Below are 14,169 nucleotides of genomic sequence, written 5' to 3'. Positions count from 1 at the left end.
CACTCATATTTAAGGGCATTCTTTTTAAAAAGTTCCGTGTATTTTTACATACAATTGAAGAAATTTAATATGTTATTTGTACCTAAGTGCTTATTTCACTCAACTAAATTTCATTGTCACCTGGGGAATTCCAGTAGAGAGTAGTAATATTCTAGGTCAGCCTAGTCATTACCGTTTCTTCTCTTGCAGGTGGTTGAAAATCTCCTTCACTATTGCTTCCAAACATTTTTGGATAAGACGATGAGTATTGAATTCCCAGAGATGCTAGCTGAAATCATCACCAATCAGATACCAAAATATTCAAATGGAAATATCAAAAAACTTCTGTTTCATCAAAAGTGACTGCCTTACCAAGAAAGGTTGCCTTAAAGAAAGTTGAATATAGCTTTTATTGTACAAACTATCAATTCATCCTGTAGAGGTTTTGTTTTTTTCCTTTTCCGTTTGTGTCCTTTTTTGTTTTGTGTAGTTTTCAATACGCACTACACGTGGTTTATAGAGGGCCAAGACTTGGCAACAGAAGCAGGTGAGTCATCACTTTTTCAGTGATGGGAAAGTAGACAGCAAAACTCATATTGGCGTCCCCTGGAAAGTAGAAACCGAAATGTGGGGTAACCTCCACTTTCAGAGTAGATGGCACCTAATCCACCAGTGCCCGAAGTCTGTGTGGTGAACCTTCTCCTCCTACTTTTCACAGCTGGCTGGATAAAACTTTCTCAACTTTTTGTTTGTGTATTTTTCCTGTATAGTTAGAATAGCATTTTTGATTTATGCATGGAACCCTGAAAAAAGTTTACAAGTGTATATCAGAAAAGGGAAGTTGTGCCTTTTATAGCTATTACTGTCTGGTTTTAACACTTTCCTTTATATTCAGTGAACTACGCTTGCTCATTTTTTTCTTACATAATTTTTGTATTCAAGTTATTGTACAGCTGTTTAAGATGGGCAGCTAGTTCATAGCTTTCCTAAATAAACTAAACGTTAATCTTCTGTGTGAAAATGGGTTGGTGCTTCTAACCTGATGGCACTGAGCTATCAGAAGACCACAAAAATTGACTCAAATCTCCAGTATTCTTGTCGAAAAAGCTCATACTTTGTATATATCTGCTTCAGTGGAGAATTACATAGATTGTGCAAATTAACCGTCCTAACTGGTATAGAGCACCTAGTCCAGTGACCTGCCAGGTAAACTGTGGATGATGGTTGCAAAAGACTAATTAAAAAAATAAATAAATAACTACCACGAGCCCCTGTTTGTACCTAATGCCCTATCTCTGCAAATGGTTAGATGGCAAGAAACTTGGTAAATTAGCAAACTGTCATCTGGGACCTTTTATAGTAGCTTGTATAACTCTTGAAGTTGTAATTCCAGAAAGGGAGCTGTAACATGGCTACAAGAGTTTCCCTCGGTCCAAGGAACTCCTCTCACTAAACTCTACCCAAAAACTCAATCTCTCATACGGCAAAAGTGGCGAGACACCCATTTTCACATTCCCATCTGTCGTCATTTGGTTCATATTTCCTGGTGGTACAGGAAAGCTCAGCTACTGATCTTTGTGATTTAGAAGTGTCTATTAGACATCCATGTTTGTAAAACCACTCATCCCTCCTGTGCCATATCGTCTAACACAAGTCTTGTGGATTTCTTCATTCTTCACTGTTGAGAATTATCATTTTAAACAGTAGACGCTGTAGTAGCCCTTTCTGTGTACACCTTACCAACTTTCTGTAAACTCAGAACTTAACGTATTTACTAAGCCACAAGAAATTTGATTTCTATTCATGGTGGCCAAATTATTTGTGTAATAGGAAACTGAAAAGCTAATATTGAAAATATGAAACTTCTAATATATTTTTATATTTAGTTATAGTTTCAGATATATATCATATTGGTATTCACTAATCTGGGAAGGGAAGGGCTACTGCAGCTTTACATGCAATTTATTAAAATGATTGTAAAATAGCTTGTATAGTGTAAAATAAGAATGATTTTTAGATGAGATTGTTTTATCACGACATGTTATATATTTTTTGTAGGGGTCAAAGAAACGTTGATGGATAACCTATATGATTTATAGTGTGTGCAAGCATTCATACAGGCAGCAGTGGTCCCAGAAAACAAATGGGTTAGCTCTAGGGCAAGTGGGGGATGGAGACACCCCATATGTAGTGAAGGCTGCTGAGGCTGCAACCCAGTCAAATCCCAGAGGCAGGAATACTCTGCCTCCCATTCTGACAGCCCTTCCCATTCCAGCAGTGCGGCTGTGTGTGCAGGTCGAGTTTCCCAGGCGCAAGAGTATAAAAGGGACAGAAAGGTGGTGTGCGCATCACACATACAGCCACCGTCGACAGCAGTCTAATCGAAACGGAGGCTTTAGCAGTTTGGCAATAATACACATAGAGGTACCAGCCATATGTAAATAGTTCAGAGTCTCAGAGGATGCCAATACTACACTAATTCCTTTCCTTCCTACAAGAGTTCATTTGCAAATAAAATGAGGACATGTTTGTTTTCTTGGAATGTTTTTTGAATGTTACATTATTTCAGTATTTGAGACATTATTTAATAAAAAAAAAAGTAATCATCTGCTTTTTGAACACTCTCTAAAAGGGAGGGTTCCTTTTAGAATGGTTTAAATTGGTTTCCCAGATTCTTCAGTTTGTAACCCAGATGGATGTGAAATGTACAGTGCCTATGGAATACTGCTTGACTATTTTCAATGACAGTGTTAAGTCTCAAACAGTATCTGGAAAGTAGATTATTGTTCCTTTACAGAACAATATGTGGTTAAAACCACGAAGCACATCACACACCTTAGTCTCACTTTAGTCCTTACAACCTTGGCTCAAAAACTAGAATGCACTTTGGTGTCGATAACAACTCAGCTGCCAGTCACTAAACAACTAGAGAAGGCTTTTGATTAAGTGGGGAAAAACAACAACAACAACAACAACAAAGCTATGTGTGGGAAAGGTGGAAGTTGCCTTTACTATATTTGAGTGTAGCTATGAATCAAATAAAAAAAGATATGGTACTATTTTTAATCAGCTTCATTTTCTATGTATGGAGCATCTTGCCGTCCCAAACTATTTAAGTGTGTAGTAGCGTCACTGAGTTGTTAACAAGCCTACGAGACGCAAGACAAATCCTGACGAGTACTTTTAATGACTGATGGCAAACTGTGCCCCTCTCAGAGTTTGTAGGGTTGTCGTGCACTACTTTACAAGCAGAACTGAGCAGAGAAGGACATAATCTTTGGGATTATCTAGCCAGTTGTCCAAAACTACGGGAAGTTACTAAAAAAAGCACATGCCTTCTCTGGAAAACTGCACCATCCAAAAAGGAAACTGTAACAGGGTTAGGGGTCAACACAGAGTTTGGTAATTAGCACAGTATGGAGCCTGCACACAAGAGCTAATCAGCCTCACTTCAGAACTGAGGAGGAGGAAAGAACAATTCCAATTTTACTTCAGTCTTATCATTCTAGTTACCTCTTAAACACACCAAGACTGCATTGTCGTGGGATGAACAATATTATTATACTTTGATTTGTCAAAGTCCAAGAACTGTGGCAGCCTTCAGTGAGATTTCAGTGTTGCTTCGTTACCCCAATGACTAGCTGTAGATGAATGTGTTTCTATGTGCCTGGAAAGCTAAAGTGTAAGGGACACTTTAAATCACTTTGTATGGAAGTTTCATCATTTTCTAGACTATTTTCAGTCAACCTGGTCCACCCAGAATTAGTGACCTGGTTTTCAGGAATGGATTAATTGGAAAGAAGGAATTTATTTTCTGATGTAAGGCTGTCTGAAAACACCCTCCAATAACTCGCTTAACTACATAGAGATTCAAGTGTGTCAATATTCTATTTTGTATATTAAACAAATGCTATATAATGGGGATAAATCTATATTATACTGTGTATGGCATTATTAAGAAGCTTTTTCATTATTTTTTATCACAGTAATTTTAAAATGTGTAAAAATTAAAACCAGTGACTCCTGTTTAAAAATAAAAGTTGTAGTTTTTTATTCATGCTGAATAATCTGTAGTAAAAAAAAAATGTCTTTTTACCTACACAGTGACATGTCAGACTGTAAAATCTTGTGTGGAAATGTTTAACTTTTATTTTTCATTTAAATTTGCTGTTCTGTTATTACCCAACCACACATTTGTACTGAATTGGCAGTAAATGTTAGTTAGCCATTTCCAGCAGCGCCCAATATGGAGAAATATCCTAATAAAAAATCTGCTTTTTCAGTATGTGACTCCAACATACTTTGGTAGAAGTTGCACAGTTTCAATTTTCCGTCCCCCCCCCCTTTTTTCTACTGATGGTTGAATTACTGTGGACATTTAAATATGACCAAGGCGATGTGTGCATGCTGATGTTGCATAAATGGAAAAAGAGCTTAACCCTGGTGCCAAAGATCCCAAGATATTCTTGTCCACGTCTCCAATGGTGGTATGCCAGTTACTGCAAAGGGTACTGTATGAGGGAAGCAAAAACTCACCCCTGAGACTCCTGCAAACTTAACACAGTCATTCCCACCACAGATATATTGTATGTAGACAGATGTCACATAGTCATTTAAGAACATGGAATGAACATTAAACAGAAATAGAGCAATGGGAACAATACACAAGATACAAGCGGAGGAGTGGTAAGGCTGCTGTTCAGTACAGTACTTTCCAAAACAGGTCATCCATTTCATACATGAGAACTGAAAACCTAACAAACTTGTAAATACTCTTTCCCAAAAGAGACCTTATCATTAACGGAAGGAAAAAAAAATGTGATTCAAAAAAGCAAATTTCCCTTACCCATCACATCAGTACCAGGTATTTTGATAAAGATACATTAGTAAAAACAACAGGCTACCTTCAGTCATTTAAGAGTACAGGACTGCCAGAGTGGGTAACAAACTTCTTCTCAGTGATGTAACTGTGCTACCATTAGCTTCAAGAGTTAATCCTGTGTTTTTATAGAACACCTTCAGATACACAGTACTAGTCAGTTCTCACCCAATGAATGAAATGTGAAGAGGATATTAACTCTTAGAAACACAGACACAGGTTCAGTAACTGAGCGTTACTGACATTCTAATGTGAAGCCTCTGTGGAGAGGCCATTTATCTCTCAGGTGTCAAAGAGTCTATCTCATGCTTCTTAGGGAACTTACTATGTGTGAAGCACTGTGTTTCAATACAGTATCTCGTCCAGCACACGCTAAAGTCCCACCGTGTAGCAGTACTGGGACCTCATGGTACTTCTGTCATGAAACCGCAGCTTTCAGAAAGGGTAATTTTCCTAAGGTCATAAAGATTGGAAGTGGCTAGGTAGGACTTTCAAAAAATATATTAAATAAATAAATGTAGCACGCTGGCACAGACGAACCCATATTGAGCATGATGTGGTGGGGACTTCTGACATTATCTCAGTTAATGTAATCCTGGGTTTTCACTCAGACTTTTAAAAATGCTATTTCCTTCTATTATAAACATGTGGCTTGCCCCTAGGGAGGTTAATGGTAAAACACAGGAGTTGCCCAGAGACTACTTCTGTATTTGACGACCAATCTCATTTACCAGTGCCCACCGAACATCAAGATGTAACATCTCCTCAAGTGAGATGGAACAAAAGGCCACAAACTAGGAAGGAAAACTGTTTATAGACTATCATAAAAGTCAAAACTTTGGTTGAAGAAAAGAAGTTAGAAATACAGAGGCATCTATACTTTTTTCCCACCTTTAACCAATCTCTATACATATTAGTAACTTTGTAGCATTTTCTTTCTAGGGAAAGTACCTTCCTCCCTTCTTAACCAAGCTTCTGTTTCCTAGTTAAGATGAGGCACTGCTTTAGTAGGGAAGTATCTGTACTTTGCTGGTTTAGAGACATTAATCTCCAGACCAAAGAGTTCATTAGATACCTAAACATTTTTTCACTCTATGTGGTCCTCTGAGTATCAGACAGTTTATACTCATTTGTCTCATATACCCTTATGAGAAAACAGCCAATGGACATACTCGTGTGTATACAGTGTCAATACAACATAAGCTTTTCTCACTAGGCTAATCCTCCGCCTGCAGTGCCGGCATTCCAGGATCTCGTTCTGGTTGGGGCACCATTCTGTCCCGGATGATCCTCTTCCAGTCCAGCTCTCTGCTGTGGCCCAGGAAAGCAGTGGAGGATGGCCCAAGTGCTTGGGTCTCTGCACCCGCATGGGAGACCAGTAGGAAGCACCTGGTTCCTGGCTTCAGATCAGCACAACGCGCTGGCCGTAGCAGCCATTTTGGGGGGGTGAACCAACAGAGGGAGGACCTTTCTCTCTGTCTCTAACTCTGCCTGTCAAGAAAAAAAAAAAAAAAAAAGAAAAGAAAGAAAGAAATGGTGCCCAGAAAAGGCAAATTTATACAGCAAGAAAGCATGGATGGCATCAGGGCTTAAGTACAAATGGACAGTGATGGAAACTTGGGGGTGATGCATATGTTCTAAAACTGGACTACAGTGATGGCTGCACAGATCGGCAATTTGAACAAAATTAGGTGAATTCAAAATATTTTAAGAGTAGAAATAGTTAAGTGGGTATCTAAATTATATCTCAATAAATACCCGATGGCAGAATTACACAAAAATGTCAAGAAACCTACAATATCCCTCATGGACATAAGATGGAAAAATTCAAGAAAATTTAACTAAATGAATATAATAATTTATTGAAAGGACACATCATGACTAAGGAGTTATCCCAGGAACACAAGGTTGGATTAACCTTTTTTGAAAAAGCCATTATGATTCATAATAGTAAAAAAAAAAAAGAAAACCCCGTGTTATTGAATAAATACAGACAAGGCTGACAAAACCCAACATCTACTCTTGATTAAAAATAATCAAGTACAGCAAACAAGGAACAGAATGAATCTCTTCAACTTAATAAAGAAGACCAACAACAATAACAAAAACCACCATCTTCCAACATCATATTTAGTCGAACAGGACTGAATACCTTCTTCCTAAAATCAACAGCAAAAGATGTGTGCTTTCACCTTCCACTCGACGCTATAATGGAGGTGTTATCTATGCAACAAGAATGAATCAGACATCCAGATCACAAATTTGCCACTTGCAAGTCCCAGCTTCTCTCTGCTTCTGATCAAGCTTCCTGCTAATGCACACCCTGAGAGGTAGCAGATGGTAGCTCCAAGAGTTGAACCCTTGCCACCTACATGGGAGACCTCAATGGTGTTCCAGTTTCCTCGCTTCAGCTTGGCCCACCCCTAGCTGTTCCTGCATTTAAGGAGTGAGCCAGTGGATGGAAGCTGTCTATCCATCTATCTCTTTCAAACTTAAAAAATAAATAAAATTTTCTAACTCTATTCAGAGATGGCATAGTCATCTATGTAATAAGTCTGAGAGAGTCTTGGGGGGAGGTGGGACATAATTACCATATGACTTGACAGTTCCACATATAGAACTGAAAACACATACTCAAGAAAGTACCTACACACATATGCTCATATCAGCATGCTTCATAGTAGCAACAGGAAAGAACAAGTCAAATAGCCACTGAGGGATAAATGGATAAAGAAAGTATAGCATACATAAACACAAAAAGACCCCCTCCCTCCCTCCCTCCCTCCCTGCACCCCATGGGAGACCAGGAGAAGCACCTGGCTCCTGCCTTCGGATCAGCGCAGTGCGCTGGCCGCAGCGCACCAGCCGTGGCGGCCATTGGAGGGTGAACCAATGGCAAAAGGAAGACCTTTCTCTCTGTCTCTCTCTCTCACTATCCACTCTGCCTGTCAAAAATAATAATAATAATAATAATAAAACTACAAGTCATCACAGTAGCATGGTATTGGTAGAAAGAAAAATACATTATCTTTTTCAGAAGACACAATCAGAGACAATCCTTTCTAACTCACTCACTACTCCTTTCCCACACTGTAGTAAAGGTTATATCACACTCTAAATATATAAAAACTAATCACTTTTCTATATATCAACAATGAACAAGTGGCATTCCAAAACCATTTATATTACCACCCCATAAATCAAGTGTAAGTCTAACAAAACATACACAGTGTCTATGAAATGAAATATATAGAACTCTAATCAAAGAAAGCAAACAAATAATGGAGATGTATTCCATGTTAATACACAGGAAGACAACACTGTCAGGATTTCAGATTCCCAAAATGATAAACACTCAATGTAATTAGAAAATCTCAAAAGTTAATTTGTGGATATTGATAAACCCCCTCTATAGTTAGTATGGGGAGAGAAAAAAGACCCATAACAGGTAACAATACAGAAAGAGAATAACAAAATTGGAGGAGTGGCACTACCTGAATTCAAGACTTACCATGAGGCTACACTAATCAAGATAGTGTGTTCCTGGCAAAGTAACAAACAGAAATCAAACAGGCTCGAGAGTCCAGAGATAATACAGCAAAATATAGCCAACTGATCTTTGACTAAAGAGCAAAGGCAATAGAACTGGACAAACAAAACATTAATGTGCACAGAGATCTTACCCTGAACAAAATAAACTCAAAACCTATCAGAGATATCCATGTAAACTGCAAAACTATAACAATCCTAGATATTGCTGGGAAATCTGAACTTACACTTTGTGTGGTCTTTGGGACAGAGTGCACGAGTATTATATCCACTGGGGCTAGCACTCAGGCACTGGTCTCCATTGAGTCAGGAGCTCAAATGAGCAGAATAAATTTCCTTTCTGATTAAAAAAAGAGAGAAAGAGAAGATTTACCATACCAAACCTGGGCGTGTCACCTTAAACATGCCCTTAATCCTGGAGAACTGAACAGAGCTCTCTGGCCACACCCACTACAAGCCTCTAGAGATTCACTGAGAGCAGACAGTTCACTTATCCACAGAGTCATAATACAAAGACAAAAGCCACCACAGGGGGAAAAAAAAAAAAAAAGAAACAAACAAATGAGTATCTCCACAACTGCTGAACAAAAAACACACCAATTCAAGAAAAAATAATCAGGACAGCATGATGTCCCCAAAAGAACACGACACCTCAATACTAGAATGTAAAGACGATAAGATAGAAAAACTTCAAGTGGAATTCAAAAAGTTGATCATAAGATTACATAGAAGTAATCAGAAGCAAATGCACAAACTATTGAAAACTGTATAGGACATGAAAAAAAATTCTCCCATGAAAATGAAATCTTAGAGAAATCAAAATTAAATGAAGAATTCAACAGAACAAATTTTAAAAAAATGCAGTGGAGAGCCTCAGACTCTGAAGTAGAAAAAAGACAAGAAGAGGAAATTAGAAAACTAAAAAACACTGTTGGGAATCTACAGGATAGTGTAAAAAGACCCAACATACAGGTTCTAGGAGGTCTGGAACGCATGGCAAGAGACAAAGGAGTAGAATGCCTTTTTAGAAAAAATAGTAGCAGAAAACTTCCCTGTTTTGGAGTAAGAAAGGGACATCCAAGTACAAGAAGCACACAAAACTCCCAATAGACATAAGCAGAAAAGATCCTTACCACAACACACTGTAATCAAACTCACCACAGTAAAACAGAAAGAGATTCTAAAATGTGCACGAGAGAAATGCCACATTACTTTCAGAGGATCTCCAATTAGACTCATAGACTTCTCATCAGAAACCCTACAGGCGAGGAGAGAATGGCGAGATATAGCCTAAGGCTTAAGAGAAAAAAACTGTCATCCCAGAATATTATACCCTGCAAAGATCTCATTTCTGATGAAGGTAAAATAAAGACCTTCCATAACAAACAGCAATTCAAAGAATTTGTCACCACCCGTCCAGCCCTAAAAAAGATGTTTAAGGTTGTGTTGCATACAGAAATACAGAAACATGGTCATCACTATCAAAGAAGGTAAAGAAAAAAAATTCTCTAAGTAAAATTCAAAGGAAATTCAAAGTAAAACATAGGAATATTTTTGGAAAAATGGCAGGGCAAAGTCGTTACTTAAAATAGTCACCTTAAATGTAAATGGCTTCAACTCTATAGTTAAAAGACACAGACTGGCTGAATGGATTAAAAAACAAAACCCATCTGTTCACTGCCTATAAGAAACACATCTCACCAACAAAGATGAAGGCAGACTTAAAGTGAAAGGATAGAAAAAGATATTCCATGCCAATAGAAACCAAAAAAGAGCTGGTGTAGCCATCTTAACATCAGACAAAATAGACTTCAACACAAAATCTGTTAAGAGAGACAAAGAAAGGCACTATATAATGATTAAAAGATCAATTCAACAGGAAGATATAACTATTATAAACATATATGCACCTAATTACAGAGCACCTGGCTATTTAAAAGAACTGTTAAGGGATTGGAGACTTAGACTCCAATACAATAGTGTTAGGGAACTTCAATACTCCACTTTCAGCCATGGACAGATCAACCAGACAGAAAATCAACAACAAAACAGCAAATTTAATCTACAGGATAGACCAAATAGACCTAACAGGTATCTACAGAACTTTCCATCCTACAGTTGCACAATACACATTCTTCTCAGCAGTGCATCAAACTTTCTCTAGGATTGACCACATACTAGGCCATAAAGCAAGGTTCAGCAAATTCAAAAAAATCAAATTTATACCTCCTGTCTTTTCAGACCACAATGCAAAGAAGCAGGAAAGCAGCAACTCAGGAATCTCTAGAGCATATGCAAACACATGGAGACAGAACAAAATGCTCTTGAATGAACAGTGGGTCATAGAAGAAATCAAAACAGAAATAAATTTCTGGAAACAAATGAAGATGACAACACAACATATCAAAACTTATGGGATACAGCAAAAGCAGTGTTAAAAGGAAAGGTTGTAGCAACATGTGCTCCCATCAAGAAATTGGAAAAACACCAAATAAATGAGCTATCAATGCATCTCAGCAATCTGGAAAAAGAGCAAACCAAACCCAAAACTAGGAGTAGAAAAGAAATTAAAATTAGATATCAAATCAACAAAATGGAATAAAAAAATAAAAAAGATCAGCAAAATGAAGAGTTGTTTTTTTTGAAAATAAATAAAGAGTTGTATGTCAACTAGGAAACCTAGAAGAAATGGCTAGATTTCCGGACACATACAACCTACCTAAATTGAACCATTGAAGACACAGAAAACCTAAACAAACCCATAACCAAGGCAGAAATTCAATCAGTAATAAAGACCCTCCCAAGAAAGCAAAGTCCAGGACTCTATGGCTTCCCTGCTAAATTCTACAAGACATTTAAAGAAGAACTAACTCCAATCCTCCCAAATTCTTTTTACCAAGCCAGCATCACCTTAATTCCTAAAAGTGAAAAAGATGCCACAGAAAAAGAGAATTTCAGGCCAATTTCCCTGATGAACATAGAAGCAAAAATCCTCAACAAAATTCTAGCCAATAGAATCCAACAACACATCAGAAAGATCACAATCCGCCCCCCCTCGCCCTGAACAAGTGAGATTTATCCCTGAAATGCAGGGAAGGTTCAACATTCCCAAATCTATCAATGTGATACACCACATTAACAAACTTCTGAACAAAAACCATATAATTATCTCAAAAGATACAGGAAAGCATTTGATAAAATACAAACACCCTTTAATGATGAAAACTCTAAGCAAATTGGGTTTAGAAGGAACATTCCTCAACACAATCAAGGCAATTTATGACAAACCCATGGCCAGCATCCTATTGAATGGGAAAAGTTGGAAGCATTCCCACTGAGATCCAGTACCAGACAGGGATGCCCACTCTCTCCATTGCTATTCAATATAGTCCTGAAAGTTTTAGCCAGAGCCATTAGCAAGAAAAAGAAATCAAAGGGATACAAACTGGGTAGGAGAAAGTCAAACTATCCCTATTTGCAGATGACATGATTCTATACATAGGGGATCCAAAGGACTCCACTAAGAAACTATTGGAACTCATAGAAGAGTTTGGTAAACTAGCAGGATATAAAATCAATACCTAAAAATCAACAGCCTTTGTATACACAGAAAGTTCCACAGCTGATAAAGACTTCACTAAGAAACTACCAAACTCATTGAAGAGTTTGGTCATGTAGCAGGATATAAAATGAATACACAACAATCAACAGCCTTTGTGAGCACAGAAAATGCCATGGATGAGAAAGAACTTCTAAGATCAATATCTTTCACAATAGCTACAAAAAAAATAATCAAATACCTTGGAACAAATTTAACCAAGATGTCAAAGATCTCTACAATGAGAATTACAAAACAATAAACAAAGAAATAGAAGGTAAAAAAAAAAAAAAAGCAAAATCTGCCATGTTCATGGATTGGAAGAATCAATACCATCAAAATGTCCAGTCTTCCAAAAGCAATTTATAGATTCAACGTGATACCAATTAAAATACCAAAGACATTCTTCTCAGATCTAGAAAAAATGATGCTGAAATTCATAAGGAGGCACAGGAGATGTTAAATAGCTAAAGCCAGCCAGCGCCATGGCTCACTAGGCTAATCTGCCTGCGGCACCGGCACCCTGGGTTCTAGTCCCAGTTGGGGTGCTGGATTCTGTCCCGGTTGCTCCTCTTCCGGTCCAGCTCTCTGCTGTGGCCCGGGGAAGGCAGTGGAGGATGGCCCAAGTGCTTGCGCCCTGCACCCACACCTGGAAGCAGCTGGCTCCTGGCTTCGGATCAGTGCAGCATACCGGCCGTGGTGGCCATTTGGGGGATGAACCAACAGAGGGAAGACCTTTTTCTCTCTCTCACTGTCTAACTCTGCCTGTCAAAAAAAAAAAAAATAGCTAAAGCCATCTTATTCAACAAAAACAAAGCCGGAGGCATCACAATACCAGATTTTAAGACATACTACAGGACAGTTATAATCAAAACAGCCTGGTACTGGTACAATAACAGATGGATAGACCAATGGAACAGAATACAAACCCCAGAAATCAATCCTAATATCTATAAGCAACTTACATTTGATCAAGGAGCTAAAACCAATCCCTGGAGCAAGGACAGTCTCTTCAACAAATGGTGCTGGGAAAACTGGATGTCCACATGCACAAGTATGAAGCAAGACCCCTACCTTTCACCTTACACAAAAATCCACTCAACATGGGTTCAAGATCTAATTCTATGACCTGATACCATCAAATTAATTAAGAACATTAGGAAACTCTGAAAGACACTGACACAGGCAAAGAACTCCTGGAAGAGACTCCAGAGGCATAGGCAGGCAAAGCCAAAATTAACAAATGAGATTACTTCAAATTGAGAAGTTTCTGTATGGCAACAAACAGTCAGGAAAGTGAAGAGGTGACCGACAGAATGGGAGAAATTATTTGCAAACTATGCAACTGACAGAGGATTAATAACCAGAATCTACTAAGAGATCAAGAAACTCCACAACAACAAAACAAACAACCCAGTTAAGAGATGGGCCAAGGACCTAAATCGACATTTTTCAAAAGAGGAAATCCAAATGGCCAACCAACACATGAAAAAATGTTCAGGATAACTAGCTGTCAAGGAAATGCAAATCAAAACCACAATGAGGTTTCACCTCACTCCAGTTAGAATGGCTTTCATATAGAAATCAACAAACAACAAATGCTGGTGAGGATGTGGGGGAAAAAGTATCCTAATCTACTCTTGGTGGGAACGCAAACTGGTAAAGCCACTACGGAGGACAGTTTGGAGATACCTCAGAAATCTGAATATAGCACTACCATACGATCCAGCCATCCCACTCCTTGGAATTTACCCAAGGGAAATGAAAGCATCTAATAAAAGAGCTATCTGCACCCCCATGTTTAGCACAGCTCAATTCACAATGGTAAGACATGGAATCAACCTAAATGCCCACCAACAGAAGACTGGATATAGAAACTATGGGATATGTACTCTATGGAATACTACACAGCGGTAAAAGAAAAAGAAAAAAACGGAAATCCGGTCATTTGCAACAAAGAGATGAATCTGGAAAACCTCATACTTAATGAAAGGATCCAGTCCCAAAGGGAGAAATACCATATGTTCTCCCTTATCTGTGACAACTAACAAATCACTTAAAAGGAAACCTATAGAAGTGAAATTGACACTATGAGAGGCAATGACTTGAATAGCCCTTGTCCTGACTGCCAAGGAACAGGTTATTATTTTTTAATATTTTTTCT

At 38.2% G+C, this 14,169-nt stretch overlaps 1 protein-coding gene and 1 long non-coding RNA gene across 19 annotated transcripts in view; one reads left to right on the top strand and one right to left on the bottom strand.

Annotated features, from left to right (window-relative positions):
* The window catches only part of NR3C1 (nuclear receptor subfamily 3 group C member 1), a 133,607-nt gene extending 129,343 nt beyond the window's left edge, over positions 1-4,264 (top strand). For 16 of the 17 annotated variants that reach the window (XM_070074975.1, XM_070074969.1, XM_070074973.1 and 13 more), the window contains exon 9: positions 190-4,264. In XM_070074975.1, the coding sequence (XP_069931076.1) occupies positions 190-342 (153 nt within the window). In that variant the 3' untranslated portion in view covers positions 343-4,264. 17 annotated transcript variants of the gene reach the window in all.
* The window catches only part of LOC138850174 (uncharacterized), an 88,164-nt gene that overhangs the window by 57,251 nt on the left and 16,744 nt on the right, over positions 1-14,169 (bottom strand). The window lies entirely within an intron of this gene.

This window comes from Oryctolagus cuniculus, chromosome 6 (genome assembly GCF_964237555.1).
Source record: "Oryctolagus cuniculus chromosome 6, mOryCun1.1, whole genome shotgun sequence".
NCBI lineage: Eukaryota > Metazoa > Chordata > Mammalia > Lagomorpha > Leporidae > Oryctolagus > Oryctolagus cuniculus.
This window is presented reverse-complemented; position numbering and strand designations above follow the sequence as displayed.